This window comes from Pyrgilauda ruficollis, unplaced genomic scaffold (genome assembly GCF_017590135.1).
Source record: "Pyrgilauda ruficollis isolate IOZ18807 unplaced genomic scaffold, ASM1759013v1 scaffold93, whole genome shotgun sequence".
NCBI lineage: Eukaryota > Metazoa > Chordata > Aves > Passeriformes > Passeridae > Pyrgilauda > Pyrgilauda ruficollis.
In genome coordinates this window covers 2,524,135-2,546,216 of record NW_024531377.1, presented here as the reverse complement: position 1 = coordinate 2,546,216, position 22,082 = coordinate 2,524,135, and the positions used below count along the sequence as shown (strand labels likewise).

The 22,082-nt window shown below is 47.8% G+C and overlaps 2 protein-coding genes across 6 annotated transcripts in view; one reads left to right on the top strand and one right to left on the bottom strand.

Annotated features, from left to right (window-relative positions):
- Positions 1-3,661: 3,661 nt before the first annotated feature.
- LOC121365313 (nascent polypeptide-associated complex subunit alpha, muscle-specific form-like) lies at positions 3,662-11,879 on the bottom strand. Its single transcript, XM_041489406.1, has 2 exons — positions 11,824-11,879; positions 3,662-4,811 (listed from the first exon to the last, which is right to left on the bottom strand). The coding sequence occupies exons 1-2, from the start codon at positions 11,877-11,879 to the stop codon at positions 3,662-3,664; spliced, it is 1,206 nt and encodes a 401-aa protein (XP_041345340.1).
- Positions 3,915-22,082, top strand: part of FOXN2 (forkhead box N2) — a 30,424-nt gene continuing 12,256 nt past the window's right edge. For 2 of the 5 annotated variants that reach the window (XM_041489382.1, XM_041489379.1), the window contains exons 1-2: positions 4,783-4,875; positions 15,472-16,022. In XM_041489382.1, coding sequence (XP_041345316.1) covers positions 15,486-16,022 — 537 coding nt within the window. In that variant the 5' untranslated portion in view covers positions 4,783-4,875; positions 15,472-15,485. Of the gene's footprint in view, positions 4,111-4,782; positions 4,876-14,586; positions 14,606-15,471; positions 16,023-22,082 lie in introns of those variants that run through there. The other 3 variants (XM_041489377.1, XM_041489378.1, XM_041489380.1) reach the window with 3 other exon arrangements.

Genomic DNA, 22,082 nt, shown 5'->3' with positions numbered 1-22,082 from the left:
CCCGTGGAAGAGACAATGCTGCTCCCAGATGGACTAACCTGTTAACTCTAAAGCCAGCTTTTTACAGGGTGAGCCACCAGGTGTAGGTCACCAGGATCAAAGAGCTTGTGGATTCATGAGGAGAAGTGCTGAGACACTATGAAGCCTGGCTGACTGTTCACAGGTGTGGCAGAAATCCCAGCACAGTAACAGGGGCTCACTGGCTCTTGGAGCACATGTCCATGGCATTGCACTTCCAGCACCCACCCCTCTGCTTTGCAGCAGTTCCATTCTTGCCCTTCCCTGCTCTCCACACTCTTGGGTGCAGCCTGGGAGCACTGAACATGCACTGAGCTTTAGATGGCAGCTCAGGCGAGGAGGTGTTTTCATAGTGCTGGGTGGCACAGGTCAGCTAATGCATCCCCTGGATGATCCCTGCTGTGCCCTCTCCTCTCAGGAGAAGGAAATTGCAGCTGCCAGGAGGCAGGTGTTATCTTCCCAGTGGGTTGTCATGACCATGACAGGTTTGGATGACTGTGCTCCATGAAGGCTCAGAGAACCTTCTCCCAGGATGCCCTTCTCCATCCATCTTGCATTGAAATAAGAGTGGAAATCTGAGGATATTAACGCTGACATGGGAGAGGTGGAAGGCCCAATTTTCTGCCCACAGCAGAAAACAACCCAAGCAACAAAAACACTTCATGTTCTTCTAAGTTTTTTCCTGCATTCAACCACCTGTGGTGATGGCAAATCACCCAGAACCATGGCTGTGCCCTGAAGGGGAGAGGACAGCCAGCCTCTGGTAGGAACCAAGCGGGAGGCAGGAAGGAGGGCTGCAGTGATGACAGCTGCCTTGGCAAAGCAGCCACGGCTGTCCTTCAGTGGGCAGGACATTCAAGGACAGCCTGGAGCTGGGCCAGGAGGCACCAGCAGCCTCTGTGAGTCTGTCTTGGCTCAAAGCAGGAGTGACAAGGGCAAGGGTGGAGGGCACCTCCTCAGCACCCACCTCGGCCTCTGCAGCCCATCTTCCCCGCACCTCCTCCTTCGGGGGGGCTGCAGGAGGTGCTGCAGGAGATGCTGGGGAACTGTGCTGAGACCCACACGGAGCACCATGACTCATGTCTGTCCCACCTATTTTAAAGGTCTGTGCTGGAATATAGCACCACGTCCTTGTCATATTTATTGGATGAGTTCTGCTTTGCGTGGTCGCTGTTTTGCTGTGGGTTTCCCTCTGTAGCTCTGAGTGGAAAACGAAGATGGCGCAAGAGGGAGACCAAGGCAGCGTGTGGGCTCAGACTGCCAGCAGCCACAGGCCTCCATCCTGGGACAGGGGATGTTGCAGGAAAAAATGAGTTAGTGCCTTCAGGCTGAAATGTGGGAGCAAGCAGCTTTTGGCTTCTTGGAGGCGATATAATGCACGGCAGGATGACACCGATGGCCTTGGCTCTATCCAATGCCCTCCATCCCCTGCTCCCTCCTGCTCTCACTAATCACATGCAGAATTCAGCAAGGAAAATGGATCGTGGTGAGGAAGCAGGGATCAAATGTGGTGCAGACACTGAGCAGAGACAAACACAGTTCCCTTGATCACCTGGCTGCTGCCTGGGCATTAACTGAGGCATCCTGATGCTGACTGAGGTTGCCAGTCAGGAAATCAGTACAGGCAGGGACAAACACCAGGAGAGGTGTGAGTGTAGCCCTGATGACCCAAAAATTCCCTGCCCCCCACTAGGCCAGGCCAGCTACAGTTCCTCTAACCCTGCACAGACAAGCAGCACTGCAAATGTACATGCATGGCTGGGAGGCTGAGCTCTGCCTGCTGAGCCTTACGGGGATGAGTAGGACATGAGGCAGAGAGTTTAAGCTTCTCTAAGAGGCTGGACTTTCTTTTGTTCCCTGTCCCAGATGTACTGCTGCAGCCACCAGTGAGTCCACAGGCTGCCAAAGAGTGAAGGTGACTGTGGTTGGACATGGAGATGAAGGGGAGATGCAGAAGGTGCTCCAGAAAATCTCAAATCTTTGTTACTGTCTTCATTGATGAAAAATTGGTAGATTTGGAAAAACGTAGTACAGCTTAAAGCAAAAAATACCTAGCATGGGTATGTTGAGGAATAGAGAGGACTGAGGAAGATAAAGGTGACAATGTTTTTCAGGAGGTGTAGAAACACTTTATTTTATTTGAAGTGTTGTGCTCCAAGTTGGTTCAAATAAAATGCCGGTTAAAAGGCCAAGTTTTATTTCTGTTTCTTTGAGGGAGTATAGACTTCAGGGCACTTAAAGATTTTATCTTTTTAATTCTTGTTTGGTTTTGTGGTGTTTTTCCCACTAAACTCTAAGGGGGGAGAGAGCATGTGCTCCTACTGAACTCAGATTGCATTTTTAAGGGGTAAGTGGAAAGAACCTGTGAGCAGACCTGCTTTAAAGGCCAGGGTGTAAATGCAATCAAAGGTTGAGAACAGACACCACCTTTGGTGGCCCAAACTCGACCTTCCACATAATAAACTGAAGCTGCAGGGATCCTGGATTCAAACATCTCTCTTTCAGGTTGCCGCCTAGCAGGGCAAAAGTCAGAGCAACACACCCTGATCCCAACGGGCAAACAGCGCTGCGCCGGGCCCTGCTCCTCCCTCTGCCAAGGCAGCTGAGGTGTGGAAGGCACACAGGCCACGCTGATGTGCACTTTCAGAGGGACAGGAATTCAGGCAAAAGAGCCTCTTACGGGCAAAGCGTTGCTGGTACCAGCAGTGCTAGGTCTATTTTTAATGATTTGGGAATGGAGGATGCTTTCAGCAATACATAATTAATACAAGTGCGCTTCTGTTGTCTGCCGAGAGGGTGGGAAGGCCCTGGCTAACTTCTGAGGCTGTGAAAGGAAAAAGAAAAGGTTGAATGAATCATAATGTAATCAATCAGTGGAAATTAGGTAGGAGCTAAATGAAAGTTGCTGAGAATAATTTATTCTGATCAAAACTCTGTGGCTGGGCTCTGTTTCTGAAGATGGCCATGCTTTGTGGTGCAGTGGAAGGAGCCCCCCTGTCACTCTGCCCTTGGGAGAATATTCCTCTTGCTATGACCCTGAACCTGATATATCCTTACTCTTAAAAAACCCAAGAGGTTGTTGTCTGAAACTGTTTCAAATTAAAAAATGAAACAACCCAACCAGTGGTTCCTCCTAAGGTGGAGTGGAGGAATTTCCTTGAAGCACATTCCCATCTTTCCTTGGAAATAAAATTACCACAAGTCATCATGAGGCAAGCTTCAGCCATATCCTTCAGCAGGTGTGGAAACCTTGGGAAAGTGATTGAACTTTTTTTTTTTCTTTTTTTTTTGCAGTGGAAGATCAGCTCTGAAACAAGACATGTGGCTTCCCGGGGTCCTTCCCCTTTATGATGTTGTAAAACTGCAAGAGTGTGCAGGGCTGTCCAAGCCCGGGGAGCAAACAGCAGAGCTCTTACCCTGGAAAGCTGAAAGCACTAGTGGACGGCAATGAACTACAAGGCAGGGCTTCATTTTTGTCAAGAGGATTAAAAAAACAAAACAAAACAAAACAAAACAAAAAAAAAAAAAAAAAAACCAAAAAAAAAAAACAAAAAAAAAAAGTATCTATATGTTTAAGTAAAGAAGGTGAGGAAAGGGAACTAAAAGGACGGCTTATGCACTTCTATTTTAAAATTTTTTAAATTTAGAAAGTACGATATTTCTGGGGGGAAAGGGGAACTTTTCCGAGGCGGCGCGGACGCTCGGGGCGGGACGCGGAGCCCAGCAGCCGCTCCCAGCCCGCACGGCCCCCGCGGGCGCGGGGCGGCGGCGGCGCTGCCAGAGGCGGTGCCGGCGGCGGGGAAGGGCGGGAGCGAGGGAAGGCGGCCGGGAAGGAGGCGGCGCGGCGGCGGGGGGCCGTGCTTGCTCGCGGTTGCCATGGGGAGCGGGAGGGCGGTGCCGCCGCCGCTGCGCAGGGAGCAGCTGCTCCCTGACACATCCCCCCGCTGCCATATTGTGTCCGCCGCCGGCCGCGCGGCTTCATGACCGCGGTGAGTGCCGCCCGCGCCCGCCGCCCCCGCGCCCCCACGCCTGCCTGCGCTGCCCCCGCGCCTTTCTTGGGTTTAGCTCTCGGCTTTTCCCTGGGTTTGGGGGGTGAGTTTTTTTTGTTTCCGACGCTCCGCGGGGGGGGCGGTGTGACCGGTGTCCCCTCATTCCCCGCGTGGGGACAAGGCGCGGAGGCGGCGCTTCCTCCCCGGCCGCTCTCGGTGGCGGTGCGTGGGAGCGGGGGGGTCCCCGCGCACCCCCGCCCCGCGGGGCCGTGCACCCGCAGCTCCTCCTCCCGGCGCGGCTCCGCGGAGCTTCCGCCCGCGGGGTGTACGCGGGTGAGCCGCCCTCCCTTCACCCGCTCCCCCGGCAGGGCAAGCCCGCGCTCCTTGCGCGCTTCCAGCCGCGCTGATGGAAAACGCGGCCGGCCCGGCACCTGGGAGCGCGGCCCCGACGCGCCCCTCCCCTCCGGGTCACCCCCGTCAGACTCAGGCGCTTCATTTGGTGAAATAAAGGCGCTTTCGGCCTCGTTCCGCAGCGCCCCGTTGTCCCCGGAGCGGCGGGAAGCCCCCAGGGATGTGCAGAGCGTCTGTGGCTTGCCGAGGTGGGGGCAGTGTGGGAGAGGCTCTCCGGGGTTCCCGCGTTTTGGGGTAAAATCCAGGAAACTGCTGGCGGAGTGCTCGAGGTCAGGCTGGGATCTGCACGTGGCCCTTCGGAGTTTTCCATCTTTTTCGCGATTTTTTGGTGAAGTTGGGCGATGAGTTGGTGGCGGCGGCGGAGCAGCATCCCACTGCCTTCCTGCCTTACTCCTGCTTGGACACACCGGCGTGCTTGGTGCTCAGGTTCTGTGGGAGCGGAAGCTGGCTTTTGTTGGTAAGGGTTTGGATTGTGACAAGGCCCAAACAAAGAGTAAAAGGAACAAAGAAATAAAATAAACCTTGAAGAAGACCCGATAAACTCATGTTCCCGCCGTGGTGCCTGCCTGTGGATGGATGCTGTGTTCTAAATGTGGAGTTAAACATGCTGAATTATAGTAGACTTAAATGCTGAGGAAACAATTTGATTAGCTTTGTGCCTAATCTACCAAATCAAGATAACTTTATATATAATTTACCGTGTATATGTGTGTATATATGCACACAGACACTCTCCAAATCCTGTTATTGCTGGGCTTACATTTAGACAAATTTAGTAATAGGTGGGTTGTAATATATTGACATGTGAATCATTTAACTTCAGTTGTGTTTCTTGGATTGGGGTCTTTTTTCCCCTCCTTAAAGTCTGGTGTGATGCTACATCTATGCAAGAAAAATTCAGCTGGCATTATCTTATGTCAGGAAACTTGAAGTAGTTTGAAGGTTGCTGGTTTTTTTTTTTTTTTATCCTTGGCAGGTGCCTGCTCACATTTCCCAAGCTCTACAGAAGGTAGTTGGACACGAGTCTGAACTGAAAGCTGTGTAGCAGCAATTAGTGCAGCACAGGGCTCGAGCTGATGGACTTAGCCGGGTGCCAGGGTGTGTTATCTCTGAGCTCAAGCCACACCGCTGCAGCAGATCAGCTTCTGCTGGGGGCTCACTTGTGTCCAGCTGTGCCACTTAACTTTTGTAGAAGTAGAGAGGAGGTGGTGATTCTCACTTTGTGTGTTTGAGTTGCCTGAAATACGTATAGGAACTTTTCTGTGCTTTTTAGTATGTTTTGTTTGTTATCAGATGTGCCCATAAACGGAGCAGTGCTGCCGTGCACGGTGTCCACACTTGCAGACTGGTGGAGATGCTGCGTTGGCTGCCCTGCAGTCCTGAAGGGAGCTGGAGGCACTGGCCCTGTATCAATCCAGGCATGTGGCCCTGAGCACTCTCAGGGACCTTGCTGGAATAAAACATGGTTGATGGCTTTGTTGGGAGTGTTTAGACCAGAGGATGAAGTTGTGACCTGCTTTGGGTACTGCTGCTGGGGCTGTGCTGAAGGACCTCCTCAGGGATTTTTCAGCCCAGAAGTAAGATACTTTTTGTCTAAAAGGGACACCAGTTAAGGAGTGTGCTGCCTCAACAGCTCCAGCCCCCACAGAATTTCTGCTTGAGGAGCCTTTCAGTGTCCTCTAGAGAGCTTGCGATTGAAGGCACCAGCATTGCCAGCAACTCCCTGTGTCAGGACATGCCAGTCCAGTAAGTAATGGAGCAGATAGAAGTGTGTGCAATGGTCCTGCTGAACGAGAAGTACTGCCTGGCAAGTGAATGGAGTGCTTTGGAAACAAGACAGAGGCCGAGGGACATAGCAGGCTGATTTTTGCCATCTTTATTAACCACAGCCTCTGTTCCACTCAGTGCAATAGACTTGAAAACCTGACATGTTGAACAAAAGCAAACTCTCCTGGTGAATGAGATAGTTTGGCATGTGAAGATGCTGTACATGGGTATGGTTCAAACTGGCGAGAAAGCCATGTGGTCTCGTGCGGAGTTGTTGGTTCCCATAACTGCAGCAGAAGTTTTCATGTTGGTTTCACTGTGGTTTTAATTCCACCTTCCTGCTCTGCCATCTCTCCTTGCCTACTCATTGTTGGGGTTAAAAGGAGCTGGTATTTACAAGAGGAAGTACCCCAGGCTCTCAGAAGACTTTTCCATGTGCAGGTTTGTGATACCTTATCAGAAAGAGCTACACAGAGGGATTATAGCCAGTGAGGTGGCAGAAAGGATGGGCGTTGGGAGGAATGATAGTGTGCCCACAGCCACTGATGCCATGCATCTCTTGATGCTGTGCCCTGCTTTGGGACAGTCTTGCTGCACTGCTGTGGTGCAAAACAAGCTGTGTGAAACACAGCTTTCCTTGCCTGGATGGATGGAAATGGATGGAAAGCAGCCTCTAGTCCCATAAGTAAATGGCTGTCAGCAGTCTTGATGAATGCTCACGACCTTTTAGCAACTTCTGGGTTATTCCCTTTGGCTCCTTGAGCATTTACCATTCCTCCCTTCCTGGTAAATGAGTGCATTTTGTGTAAGCCTATCTGTAGGATGTCACTGCACTGGTGGTAACTTTTCCTGAGGGAAGTGGATGAAGGCAGAGGGGGCCTCATCCCAGTGTGTGTGTGTTGCTGCTCCACCACTGAAATGGTGTTGGGCAACTTCCTGCAGCTCGGGGTGACTCACAGCGCTCTGCTCTCGACAAGTGCTCGCTTGCAAACCCTGTCCACATGGGGAGGCTCCCTGTGGCTGCATCTGGGGTGTCTCCAGATCCAGTGGCTGCCAGAGAGGACACAAGAGACCCCTGGCATGCTGCTTCACTTTTTTCCTGGCTCGATCTTTATGTGTGATAGGTGTGTGTTTGTTCCCTGTCACGTTGCACCTGATGATTTGGTGATCCCACCCATGGGTGATGGTGAGTGCTCCATCTCATCCTCACCATGCTGTGTAAAGGCACCAGTTCCATGAGCTCTCCATCTCATCCTCATCATGCTGCGTAAAGGCACACAGTGATGTTCCGTGGTGCTTGCAAAATACAATTTAGGTCAGCAAGAAGAGACAGCTCACAGTGCTTGGGTAATAAATTACATGGAATGGAAGAAGCCTGATGCCAGCCAGGATCTTTATGACCCCTGGTACTCTGCCTGCTCCCTGTAAAACATTATGGCCGTGGGAGCACGAGGGTTGGGTCACTCCGGGCTGCGAGGAGGCTGTTGAGTGCTCAGTGCTGGCCTGTATGGTCAGCAGCTGGGAAACATGGCAGCTGTGTTTGGGGCAGGAATACCCATTTTATTGAATGGTTGCACCAGGACCATTTTAAGAGAAGCCTGTAATTTGCGCAAATGGGAATACTTGTACTGAAAGTCAGTGATGTGGATTTTGACTGGTTTTTTTTCTGAGTGCGTTCAAAATGTTTTCCTGTTATGTTCAGACTAGACTTAGTGCTCCCTACTTTTTCCTCAAGGGTTGGAGAATGTTAGGGACTCCGTGAAATTGTCTGCTGCATGCATCATCACCCACCCCTACTCTTCTGCACGCTCAGTCTTTGTGTCTTCTCTCAGATTATTTTCAGTGCATTCCTATCTTGCAGTTTGTCACTACTTTTAGTTTCCCAGTTTAAGTGTGGTCCTGTACTTTATTTCTTTCAGCAGTGTCACTGGGTTTTGTTGTGCATAGATTTGGGGCAAGTACATGGTTGCCTAAAATCTGAGTACTGGATATGAAGAGAGCTCAGCATCTGGAAAAGTTTCATGAAGTAGAGCTGAAGGAGTGGGAGCTGGAAGCTTCCTGCTAAGCTTCTCACTCATCCCTCTTCCTCTGGTGTGTGAGGATCATCCCCAGACCAGTTATCAGCCAGTTTGGTTTGGTTTAGGGATGTCGAGTAGTCAAAAGTAGGAGGGTTTTTTGTTTGCTTTCTTCTTTGTTTAAACAGAAAGCCAAATTCCACACTGGTGGAATAAAATTAAAAGCAAGTTGGCCAGGGAGGTCAGCACAGTGAAGAGCATTGCTTTGCCTTCCCTGGGCTCTGGAGGAAATCTTGCAATTTAGGAGCAGGAGCTGGGAAGCAGCAAGTGGGGACAGCTTTGCAGTCACCGGGTTGTGTTGGTGATGTGGTTTTGTGATACAGCTCCAGTGGTGCTTTCCAGTTAAGTCTTGCAGAAGGGTTACTAGGGGTGAAGCTTCAAGTTGTTGGTTTTCCACTGGAAATCAGGAGTTTTGGTACTTTAAAGGCAGAAAAGCTGTATGGAAAAGATAGCTTTATATTTTCTAGCATTGGTAAATTGGTACTGACACCAGCTGAAATGTAGCTACGTTCACTTGAGTTTCAAGAGGATGGTAGGGAAACACACTGTAAGGTTACCCTGGAAAGCGAATTAGCATCAGAATTATTTTACAAGTCATTTGCTCAAATGGCTCACTTGTGAACATATCAGTGGTTTACATTTTTTTTTTGCATTTTGGTCCACTTAGCAAGCTCAGTATTGAATTTGAGGAAAATGACCCATAAGCATCTCTTGAAAAGCTATTGGCTGTAAAGCATTTTTCTTGAAAGCACTTATTTCCCTCCCCTCCCCTTTTTGTGTCTCACCAAAGGTTTTTCTTAGTAGTTAAATTTCACTGATTGTTTGGGTTTCTTTTTTTTTTTTAATATTATTTGCATCTCCCAATTTCTCTGTTAGACTGTTATTATGTGCATGTTTTAAATCTGAGGCACGGGGAACCAGGTCCAACAGTGACTGCAGCCTTTGGAAAAGCTTCACATTTGCAAAGTCTCTGAAGGCAGCAGTGGAATAAATGTCCCAGAGGCTCTGGGTCGTGTACAGGGTCTGGATTGGGGTCAGGGCATGTCTGAATTCACATATCATTTTTCCTTCAGATATTTGTTTCAAACACAAACCACTTATGTGTGTATTTAATAAAAAAAAAATGCAAACTTCTATGTAAAAAAGTTAGATGAACTCTTCCTCTTACTCCCTGCCCTTTCCTGGGCTATGATAAGGGTTTGTTTAATCTCTTCCCTATTGCAGGATTTCTTAACTTTTCTTAATTTTGGACCTTTGAATTGGTTTTTGTTACTTTTTTCTCCCACCCTGCCTTTAATTATATCACAGGGTGTGGGAGAACATTGACATGAGAGACTTGGAAGTATTTCTGCAAATCCCTGGAAAACCTCTCTTCCCCTTTGAGCCCGCCATTGCCAAGGTTCAACTGAAGCCCTGCTTATGGCTTGTCCAGTCCTTTGGTTTTATTTTCAGGCTGGATTTGAGAAGGTGATAAGTGCTTTTTTAATGTTCTTGAAACCCATTATTTTTCTTTTTTCTCTGGTTTGCAAGCCAGGAGGAGCAGGAAGGACCCTGCCTGCTGTAGGTGCTGCCCCCGGGAGCATCTCTGCGTGTCCTTTGTCACCCAGCAGTTCATCTCTTCCACAGACACTGGGTCCCAGCTTGCTGAAATCTGTGCCTGAGAGGTGGTTTTATCCTCAGAAGACTGTAATGCCTTTAGTTGTCTTGGATACGTGACATCATATAGTGTTATAATCAAATCTAGGCCTTTCTCAGGGCTGGGGGAGGATCTCAGCTGACCTCCAGCAGGGGTGGGAGGTGTGCAGGGCATGGGCAGCCTGAGCCAAGGGAGATGAGTGGGGGGAAAGGTTGAATTAGTAGGGGGCAAAATGGTTTGGTGTCATCCTTTTAATGCTCCTGGTCAGGCAGATGGGTGCTTTTTATTGACAGGTTTGCATTAGTCCTGCCAGGGGTTTTTTTGTTTGTTTTTATTGGGTTTTTTGTTGCTCTTCCCTCCAGCATGCAAAGACTTGTAGCTGGTCCTGTGCTATGTGCCCAATGACTTGGAAGTTTATCCTCAGCTTGGATAGGTGAGCAGTGCCAGTCATTTATTTGTCTAGTACTTGGGCTGTTTTGACAACACATATTGATGTATTTGAGTCAGGACAAGCCCTCATGCTTCTTGTAGATGCAAGGGAATATGAAAAAATCAATAAGGAGTTTGCTCTTGGTGTAGTTGTTTGCATGCAAAAGCAGGTACCTATTGTTTTAAATACTCTCACAGAGCCTTTTTGTGTCAGGACAGAAGTGTAAAGCACAACTGCCTGGCTCTGCAACTAAGGGTGCACACCCTGAGCTTGGTGTGCAAAGAGTGGGTGCAGAGCTGCTGTTATTAAGTGTGATACGACTGAAAATATTTTTTCCTGGATTAAAATTATGTTCAACTCCTGAGACTTAGGCAGTGCATAGTAAGTTCTTATTTTTATTTTTAAACGTGGAGGGAAATCACTGCGCTGTTGGCAGGCTCCAGGTCTTCCCACTATTAGCAGAGGTGACCTAGTTGCTTGGCTGGTCCTGCAGAAGTAAAAAGGTGCATTTAGTTGTGGAGAAGGTTGTCCTAACCTGGGGCACTGATGCTGTGCAGGTGCCAAAAGGGCACCTTTCATCTGATGCCACTGTAAAGAAGGATCAAGCAGCAAGAGCAGCTCTGTTCTCATGCTAACTTGGTGTGGACAAGGCTGTGGCACCTTCTGACAAAAAGGCTGAATTCTTTCTTGCTGGTTCAGTGAGTCCAAGTGTGGTGGCCACTGAAGTGATACCTGTACACTTACACCTGCAATGCTGCTGAGTTTGGAGGAAGTCACCTTTGGTGGGATGGTGGTATCTGCCACAGCTTTGTCCTTCTGGCTTGGATTCTGCTGGAGCTGAGACTTCTTCCAAGAAGGGCTGCTGCAAAGTAAACGTGCTTCCCTGCTTTCCTGAGGATCTGCTCAAGTGGACTTCCAGTTTCTTGAAATGGTTGGCCTCTTAATAAAACAACTTTGTCTTCCTTGAGTGCTCACATGCCAAAGCATTTGCTCCTGTGGCAGAATGTAGCAGTGCTGAAGGTCTTCCATCAAAATTCAGTCATGGCTGGGGGTCTTCGTGGGAGCATGGAAACCTGGTTTAACCCAGATGTGCTCTGCTAGGCTGAGGACCTTTCAGTGCTCATAACCTTTTCCAAACAGCTCTCCAGTGAGTTTGAGAGAAGGCTGCAAAAAGTATTACCTTGTCTTGAGGTATGGACTGTGCTCAGATCTGTTTGTGCTTCTCTGGACTGCTGCCTTGGTACATCTGCAGCTGTGATCAGCCCCTTCAGACCTGGGCTCTGCTGCTTGGGTCATGATTGCTCTGGAAGAGCAGGTCTTCCCTGGGCTGTGGCTGCTGGACTGGCATGGATTAGCAGGGAGGTCTGCTCCTGGCTTTTATGTGATGTCAAAAATCTGACTGCTGGAAGAAGGTTGTGTCTCTCACCTCTTTTCTGATGCATCCTAACTTTTATTTGAGCAGCCTCAGTTCACTTGGCAGCCTTTTAATCTTCTTACCCTGGAATCATAGTCCTCTGTCTGTAATTACCATGAGAGATGATGTGCACCTCCATTGTGATACTTTGAGGGGTAAAGGCTTTGTTTGGCCTTCTTTTGAAGGTACCAAACAGGAGATAGATCCTTGAGTTCCTTAGGATTTGGATGCATGAGGCTCTGCTTCCAGTTGGAAGTGTTAGTACCAGTGAACAGCAGTGGGCTCTGTCACTCTGTACTCAGTGGCACATGGGCAGAGCACAAACTCTTCCATGTTTTTCAGAGGTGTGCTTAAATCATATTAATTTTGCATTTGCCTAGCTGAAGGTTGCCTTCTTGGCTCTGCTTACAGGGTTGGGGCTGCCCCCATGGGAATTATCAAAACATCTGCAATGGAGAGCTGCTGCTGTGCTCTTTCCTTCTCACACTTTGCTCTCCTTGCTCTTCCTGTGGTTTTTCTGCTGGGTCATCCCTGAGCACAAAACCCCACCAGCTTACAGCAGAGATGGTTTTGATTCCATGACCCTTACATAAAACATTAAACCCCAGATATTAGAAGTGGTAATCTTGAAAATGGCATCCTGGAAGCTGTGTTCTCACAGTTGTGTCTGCTTATAGGTAATCAGAACACACATGGAGAAAAAAAATGGTGGATTTTGGGTGTCATTAAGGGTCTGTGTGAATGAAGAGGGGTTCTGGAGAGCACACAAGCTGACCACTTGTGTGCCTTCAGATATGCTTCAGTGGCACTGGTGTTGCTCCTGTGTTTTTATTTTTTCTTATTTATTAGTTGATAATAGTCTAATATGGCCTTTATACCTTTCTAGAAAAAATAAATTAATTTCTGATATGTTCATGTAGAAGGTGTGTGAGGTGGTGAACTAGGATAAGAAGGTAATGAGATGTGGATTTCAGTTCTGGAGAGCACACAAGCTGACCACTTGTGTGCCTTCAGATATGCTTCAGTGGCACTGGTGTTGCTCCTGTGTTTTTATTTTTTCTTATTTATTAGTTGATAATAGTCTAATATGGCCTTTATACCTTTCTAGAAAAAATAAATTAATTTCTGATATGTTCATGTAGAAGGCGTGTGAGGTGGTGAACTAGGATCAGAAGGTAATGAGGTGTGGATTTTGTAATGCATCTACTAAGAGAAACATGACATGAACCTATATTATTTACTGTTAGTACGTTACCTGCAAATAATTTGTATTTTCATGTAGGGCATTAGATATGCTAATGGTTCTCTTCTGTAATATAGTAGCATGCAAACAAATAGTGCATTGACACCACAAAGTCTATCTCACTACAAGTTCCAGCTTAATAAGTTGTTCTATTTTTTCCCTTATATTTTTGAGAAGATTGAGTGTGCCCAGGCCATTTTTGTGTTGAAAACAGACTTTATTGCCCCCTTTCCCTCAAGAAAAGAATACAGTGACCTCAGACTTGCATGTGTGTGTCAGCATGTGCATGTTCTTGATCTGCCATGCTGACAGAAGATTTGTAAAGGGAGATTTCGTGCAACATGAACCGGGAGCTAAAATTACCAAAACACGGCTGTGAGGTGTAAGCTCCTGTGTAGCTGCCTAAAGAGCTGCTCAACAAGGGGGCAAAGTTAATCATTAGAAAGGGAACAGAGCAGCTCATCTTGCAGCAGAGTTGGGGTTTGTCTCACTGTGTGAATTTTATCACTGGCTCTTTATTTGGTTATTTTTTTTCTTAATTTAAGAAAGGATTGAAGAAGTGACATGAGCATATGTATATATGGCTGTGTTTAAAGCCAGCCATCGCTGACTGCCAATATGAATCTGCTCTGATGCCTTGGGGGAGAAGTAAATCATAGGGAGAGCAAAGCTATTTTTGACCAGCTATTTGAGCAGCTCACTTTGCTTTAATTTTTTTTTCTTTTTTTAATACTGACTGAGCTGGTAGCTAATCATACCCATCTCTGCACTTAATAGAAATAAGAAACAGAAGGTAAAAAATTTATGGATATTTTCCAGCACTGCCACTGGTAAGCATAAATTCAGGTGCTATTGTCAACACAGCTTTGCAATAGCTGCTGCAAGAGCGTGTGAGCAGATGAAGAGAGGAACAAAAATTGCTGGTGGGAAACACGGTGTGTTTCCTGGGGGAGGCACAAATTCTGCACCTCATGACTGCCTGGCACCAGGCAGGGGCTGGCAGGGCTGGGGAGCATAACATGGATTATCCTGTTGCCTTTGTGTGTCACCACGTCATTCCTCCATTGCACCTATCGCTCCCCTTCTCCAAAATGAGGAGGGTGGGCAGTGTTCTTCCAGGGACACGTGAGGCTGCCAGGCTCTAGAGCTGGCTGGCTCTGGGGGTGGCACAGCCAGGCAGTGGACCCTGGGTAGGAGGAGATGCAGGAGCAAGGAGACAAGTGTTTACTGCAAACTGGTGTAAGAAGACATGCAGTAACTGTGTAGAGCTGTCTGGTGAGATGTGATATGGAAACTGTCCTCATCTTGAGCTCTGGCACTGGGAGCTGGAGCATGAAACCAGAGTGATAGTGCTTACAGGGACAGGGAATTGGAATGGGGTTTGGGTTTTTCTTTGGTTGTTTTGTTGGATCTTTTTACAGTTAATACGAACCTCAGCTTTGCTCTGTGCTATTTACAACTGTGAGCTGCATCCATAGTTGCAGTGTCTTATGTCTGTAGGGTGCATGTGTGTGTACAAGTACACCCCCTACATCTGTACAGTGCTAACATCAGCAGGAAGAAAACAGCTGTTCCCGAAACACAGTTTGCTAGAAGACCCCTTTTGAAATTCTACAAGCAGGGTAGGTGTCTGTTGGTGTACTGCCTCTGAAGCATGGGTAGCCTGTTAGACCTTGCAATGGCAGTGTTTTATAGATAATAATGTTATGATTAGGGTTTTAGTGTTTTGTTGTTTTGGGATTTTTTTTGTCTAAGTGGTGAGCCATTGCTCCTGCAGGTCTGAGCTGCCACCCCAGTGGCTGGTCCTTTCCTGTTGAGAATTGGTCCCAGCACCCTCTGCTCTGCAGGGAAGCCCAGGTTAGGGCAACAAGCTCTTGCAGGAAGGGAAAAAGATCTTGTGGACCCAGGCAGCTCTGTGGGACACACTTGATGAACAGATGGGCTGGCCAGATCTTCCCCTGGTAGAAACAGGCAGCAGCACTTGGGAATGACTGTGACTTGTAGGGGGTTATAAAGATTTCATTTGCACTGAGTGCACAAATAGACTTTATGCTGATTTAAGTTTTGCAATTCCTTTTTCACTCTTTGGACAGCAAAGGCAAACACTTCTAAACAGGGTCAGTTTACAATATAATGAGTAACTTAAGAGTTAATGTGAGATCTGAATGGATTAGATCCTACCTGTTAAGGTTTTTTCCAGGTTTCAGGTGTTCACATGAAAATAGCTATTATTTCTGTGTCTGAATTGGTGTTTCTAGATAGATACAGCAGTTTTGAAGTGCTACCCATAAGCTCTGCTTATAAACCAAGGGGAGTTTATGCTCATGAGTTTACTGGGAGACTGCTGTTGGACCCTGGCTCTCACCAGTGGCTTCAGTGTTTGTGCTCAGCATGGGGATGGTGCAGCCCCGTGCTTGGGTTTGGTGGGCTCCTGCTGAACGTGGCTGTGGTAGTTTGCAATGATTTCTGACCATCTCCTTTGTTGCAGACCAGTCAAGCTAAATGGGTCCAGTCACTGGAATGACTCCGGATAAGAAAGCTGAAACGCCGGGAGCAGAAAAAGCCGCGGGACTACGGCAGTGCCATGGGATGGGCAGCCTGCCCGACACGGGCGACGCTGGCAAGCCAAAGGCCACCGTGGTGGACAGAGATTCAGCAGATGATGAGCTCACAAATTTGAACTGGCTGCACGAAAGTACTAACCTGCTAACAAACTTCAGCCTCGGCAGCGAGGGCCTTCCAATTGTTAGCCCCTTGTATGACATCGAGGGTGACAGTGTGCCATCCTTCTCACCATCCTGCTACCAGAACCCTGAGAAAAAATCCTCCACTTCCAAACCCCCTTACTCTTTCAGCCTTCTCATTTACATGGCGATTGAGCAGTCCCCCAACAAGAGCTTGCCAGTCAAAGAAATCTACAGCTGGATCCTGGAGCGCTTCCCCTACTTCGCCACGGCCCCCACCGGCTGGAAGAACTCGGTCAGACACAACCTCTCCTTGAACAAGTGTTTCCGAAAGGTGGAGAAAAGCCATGGCAAGGTGAGACCTGGTAGGAGGGAGGTGGAGCAAGTTGGAAATTCAGGGAGAAATGGAGACAGTTCTGTTGTTCTTAAGCATGTTTTGTTTGGGTTGTTTTCACCCCACCGTATCCTCTTAACACTTTATTTGCAGATGGAGGTGGTTTCGAAATGCTGCTTCTGTGAAATCACAGGATGACAAAAGTCACTGGGTTTTATTATTTATTGTTCACCTAGGTACACCCAGCTGTAGTGCATCCTTTTAAAATCTGGCACACATGGAATTGCAAAGGACTCTTGTTTCCATTTACTTAAAATTTTGTTAGCCTGCAATAACCAGCCTGAAATTTCAGATAACTCTCCTAGGATTTCTTCTTGATGAAGCCTCTTAAACTAGTGCTTTCTCTATTTTCCAGTGCTGAAATTCTGGGGTATCTTCCTCCTTCCCTGCTTTTCCAGCATGGCCATGGTTCCAGTTGCACTGGCAAGCAGAGGAGATTATGGGATGCCAACCAGCTTCCCTGCTTCCTGGCAGGAATGTTGCCCCTCTGGGTGCAGATCTCTGACACCCCTGCAAGATGCCCTTGCTTGTGGGCACGCTGGATGTACATGGTTGAGTGTTCCTCAGTCCAACAGCTTTCTCAAATATTAAATTGACTCTTCCACTTGTGATCTTCTGTTACACTTAGCACAGCTCTAGTTTTCCAGTAACTGTATTAATTCCTGCATTTAATGGACTGTAATGCTTTAACATCCGTCATAAGATAAGATGTGCGTCTCTGTGTGGTGCAGACTCACTTCTTAAAGTCAAGGATACTCTTTTCTGTACAAGTTCTTTCTTCTGATTGATAGGATTTTACTAGTGACTTTCTTCCTCCCTCTCTCATTCCCCATCTTGTTCCTCAAAGAGCTGGCTGTGACTTAAATAAACTAACAAACCACATACTGAAAGTCAACAAACAAGTCCTGTGCTTGGAGGTCAGACTCGGTGGTAGCAGGCTTGTTATCAGAAATGCCTGCAATGCTTGGAGTGCTTGACAGCTTCTCACTGTAGAGAGGGGTCCTGCAGCTGAGTGGGCATTGGGGAGGACTGCCTTGTGCTGACAGGGCTAAACACCACTGCTTCTCAAAATTCCTGCTTTTGCATTAAATTGTTAGGGTGTTGTTTTCACAAGCAGCAGCTTTGCCCTGAAAAAAAAAAGTGACTTTTTATTGCAGTGTGGCAAGTCCATTAACTACCCCATTGCTGAATCCTGCTGAGTGTTAGGATGGGCTCTTAACGTGGCTCTAGGTGCTGTAATGGGGTAACTGAGATGCTCAAGCTGTCCCTGTGTGGAGGACTGGATCTGAGCAGGGACCACGCACTGCTTTAGGTGCCAGAAGTGCTGTTAAAGGCCTGGGTGGCTCTGTCCAAGGAGGGTGGCATGAGTTTCAGAAAAATTAGGGCAGGAAAGGGAAATTTAAACTGGTATGAGTTCCTTCTGTCTGTGGATCTGCTCTTAAATGCTCTGATGTTTTCCAGCCTCCTGGGTTAGGAGTTACCAGTCAAACTTGTTGTCTTGGCATTTGGGTGGCAGGAGCTTGACACTGCCTGGTCCCCTGCTTGCCATGGGTAAAACTCCCTTATCTCCATGGGTATTGCTGGGCTCAGAGGATGGCTTGCTCCTCGATGTGACATTTCTAGCAGGAAGAGCAAAATGCAGAATATCTCCCACTGCTACCAGCAAGGTGATGCTGATGTGCCCTGTCAGTGGTTTCCCAGAGCTCCAGAAACTGCACAGCTCTGTAATTCTAAAGAACAGAAACTGTGCTTACCAAAAAATACCACCCCAAAAAAGCCCCTCCTGGAACTTTGCTGAAGCTTCCTCATTTCCAGCAAACAGCAGTTCAGTTTTAACCCTCTGCCCCCTTAGAAAAGGACCAGATGAGGGTACTGCTCCAAATTTTTCCTGCAAAATAAGCCTGTGGCACACAGCAGCATGCCTGGACCCCATGGGAGTTGATCTGGCAGGTGATGGAAATATGCAGACCCCTTTGGATGAGCTCCTCAGGTGTCACTTCTTGGAGCAAGCAGCAGCTGCTCACAAGCTCATTTTGCTGATCCTGTTGCATGTAACCATGTGCTAGCCATGCCTCTGGGTGCTTCCCTGAAAGGGCAAGATAATTTTGTAAATTTTTTTCCTTTTTTTTCTTTGTTGATGGCATTTCCTACTTCAAAGGGAGCACACAATCAGCTTTCTTCTATGCCAAGTGGCTGTGGAAGCAGAAAGGTCCATGGCATCTTGTATCAGAGGAGCCTGGTTTATTTGCTAACATCAGGGTATGAAGAGTTTTACAGCCTTTCAAATGAATCTGAACTCTTGTGTTGGAAAGAGTCTAAGATGTCTGACAGTAGGGGATGGATGGTCTGTGCCCCTGCATCCCAGGGCAGGCTCTACTCTCTGACACCTCCCTGGCTGTTGCTGCTGGCTGTCAGCTGTGAAATCATCTCTTCGAGGTCAGGCAGCAAAAGAAGGAAGTGTCCATCCTCATCTTTGCCATAACGCTGATACTTTGTTTTGGATTGGAAGTGCATGTTGAAGGAAAACTGATTTTTCCCCACTTACCCCCCTGAGCTGGCACTGCAGGGCAGTTTCAGGACTCTTGCACTGGAGTCATTTTGGCTGGTGCTGACCTGGAAGAGTTGCAGCAGGAGCATGCTTAGTGTGCCCTGATGCCTCTGGGCATTGTCCACAAGGCTCTGCTGGAGCAGATCTGAGCAGACCATCTAAGGCACAAAGAGGTGACCCCTCAGCACCAACTCCCTTATTCTGCAGAGCTCTTTCCACCAGACTGTGCCCCATCATGTTGCAGCTGTAGCTCTGGATGGTCATAGCTGTGGCTGATTGTTCTGTGTTATATTTGCATCAGCCAGCTAAATACCTGCAGGCTGCAGGGCTTCAGGGGTCTAGGACAGCATCCAACAGAGACTGGGGGAAGACTGTCCTTGCTTGCACCACTGGAAAAAATTACATGCTGTGGTTTTCTTTTAATGAGTGGTGCTGAAGGGAAGGTAAGTGCCTTGAGATGCCTCATGAGCCAGCATTGCAGTCAAGAGGAGGAACTTCTCATGCTATGGGATCAGGATGTATGGACATCATCACCCTGCTAAAATACCATTTCCTGCTCTGTGTGCACATAGCACACTGCTGCTGTATCTGAGTGGTGTGTCAAGGTTTACCCCAGGTGACAGACCCATGAGCTGAAATACCTTTTCTTTTAGAGCTGCAGTTGAGAACATGTGTGCATTCAGCCAGGCAGGTGAGATTCCCAGTGGATCTCTGGTAATGGTGATGATGGACATCAAGGGAGTGATGCTGGAGCTGTCCCAGGGACACCTGCTTGCTTTCCAGTGTTCCTGCTGTGGCCCTGGTGCCCCTGAAGATGTGGAGGTGTGATTGTGAGTCAGTGATCCTCAGAAGATACAGATAAAGCTCTTTGCATCTTAAGCACTGTTGTGCTGCCTTGGGCTTGGGGAGAGAGGCGCCTACGCTGTGACGTTGCTTTTTTTGAGGGAGCAGCATCTGATCTACAGCACAGGAGAACCTCAAGTGAAAAGGGGTTTGGGGCTGAAAGCCATGAAGAGTCTCCCTGCTCTTTGCTTAGACTTGTTTTTATGATTATGGCATTGGGAGTTATTAATTAATTGATGCTGAGGAGAAAAGGTGTGAGGAGGCAGGAGCAGCATCCACATCAAACATCAATTTGGCAGCCCCCTGCTTGTATGGATGTGGCCCTGCCACTGTTTTCTCTAGAGGCTGGGGCTTACAGGGCTTGAATATCTTCAACAGCCGTCCCTTTCTTGGTAAATGTCTGGTTTAGGTGTTTGTGGTAGGTTATTTATTTATTTTTTGTCAAGAGATGGTGATAAAAAACCTGTAGCTTTTCAAGTATTTGGGCAAAGAGCAGGGCAGGTGCCATCCATAAGCCTGGGGAGATCGAGAGATGCCTTTTCTGTGGTAAACCTTTTGGTGGATGTATTTTACACCTCCTTGCACACAGACAGTATTTTCCAGTGGTTCACCTTGCTCAGGTGGATGCAGCTGGTGAAGACTGTCCATCCCTGATGGAACCAGGACTGCTGCTTCACAGGTGTGAAGCTGATGAACAGCTCTCTGCAGCACGGGGACATGTCCCTGCAGGGAGCCACCAGCACCAGCTGAGCTGCTCTGCTTTGGTTGCTCCTCAGACTGGGGGGAACTGTGATGGGGAGGTGGTAAAGGATAAGGCTGGATCATGGGAGGCATTTCATTTCCAGCCCACATTCCTGTAATCCAGCCCTGAAATGCTGGGGGCTGGAAACTTACTGTCTTTACAAAATAGCTCCTGTGCTTCAAAATGCAGGAATTCTTTTCCTTCCTTTATTTTTGCCTAGATGAAATCCCACAAGTCAAATTAGAAACATTAGAAAGATGCAGAAAAGGTGATAGACCAAAAACTAATCTCAGAACTCTATGATTGGCCCTGTTTTGAGTTGCACGGTAAGAAGAGCCTGGTGGCCTCTTTTCTCTGACTCTAGAGGGTTTGTTCTCTAGATCTTTAGTACAATTTGCACCTACATTTCATTCCAGCACTTGCCTCACCTTTGAAGTGAAATACTAACCTCCAAAGGCAGTTTAGCATTTTAGAGTGTCCTGAATTAGTCCTTGCTAGGAGAAATGGCACAGCCTGTTCTGGCTTGTTTTAAAGCTGGATTTTGGTTCTGTGGCATTTCCAGCTCCAGCTGTGGCAGGCTGTCCCCTGACACGTGACACTTGATTTCAGACCTGGGCTGGACTTCTGCCCCTGTCTTTGCTAAGCAGAGGGTGCAAGCAAAGCACAGGAGCAGCTCCATCATCTCTGCAGCTCACTGTCTACTTTTAGCATCTCCAAAGGTGGGTGGAAGTGTGGTTTCACATTACACATGACCCAAAGAAGAAGTCACCCTGTTTACTGCCTGTTGCATTGGATCTGTCAGTATCTGGATGGCTTCAGGGTGTGCCCGGGTTCAGCTTGCTGCTGCAATACCCACCCAAAATCCTTGTGTTATGTTGTCAGGGCAGCAAACTGGAGGAGTATCTCGCTAGGAAGATCAGAGAAGGAAAATAACCCCCAGAAGCTGAACTGAATGAGACATGAAGCAAAAGTGCTCACCTAAAGTAGCAGATAAGGTAGCAGATAAACGGTGTAGAGAAGTGGTTTGCTGCTCAGGGGACTTCCTGCTGCTCCCTGGGGGCAATAGCCTCCAAACTGTGAAAAGGTTTGGGGGGAAAAAAAGCCAGTTGGGCATGGTTGGGGTACTGGGGATAAGGGGTCTGGGAGAAGTAAAGGATCAGGGTGTAAGTCTGTCACTGAGATGATGGATAGAGCCAGCTGGGAGGATGCCTCCTGTTAGTATCTAGGTGGCTAAATCATCCTGCCAGCCACCATAGCTGTTTATTAATTAAAAGTTAGCTTATTGATAAGTGTCTTATAGGCTGTGCTCAGTTTTAGCATGCAAAGGTAAGTTATAAGGAAGATTCAGGTTAAAAAAATAACTTGGAGAGATGAAGCAGCTCAGTGATCTGCGTTAAAGGCTTTAGCTGCAATTGCAGCTGCATCTCTTTCTCTTCTGGAGCTCACCCTGGCTTGATTTTTCTCTCTTGATAGCAAGGTATTTCCTCTTCTCAGAAAACCCCTGTGACTTAAATAGAACCACAGGCTTATATGCTTTGTACGTCCTTTTTAGTCTGGGGTAAATCATGGAGCATCCATCCATAAATTGGAATTATTGCCCCCCATGGTTCTGGCAGGAGGAGGCCAGCTGGCCACTGTGGGCTCACAGGAGCTTCTCCATGAAGTTTGGGTTTCTGTTCTGATTTTCAGTCCCCAAAAATCCTTTAGAAGGATCTTACTGTTACGGTGTACAGTTGCCCCATCCTTCAGCCGTGTACATTTCCATTTCTGTAGCATCTGTTTTCCCCAAAAAATCTGGTGCTGCTACATGCAGAGCTTTTAACTGATCTGCCAGGTCAGTGATCATAGAATGTCTGTTACAGAATAGAACTATTTAATTAAGTTACAA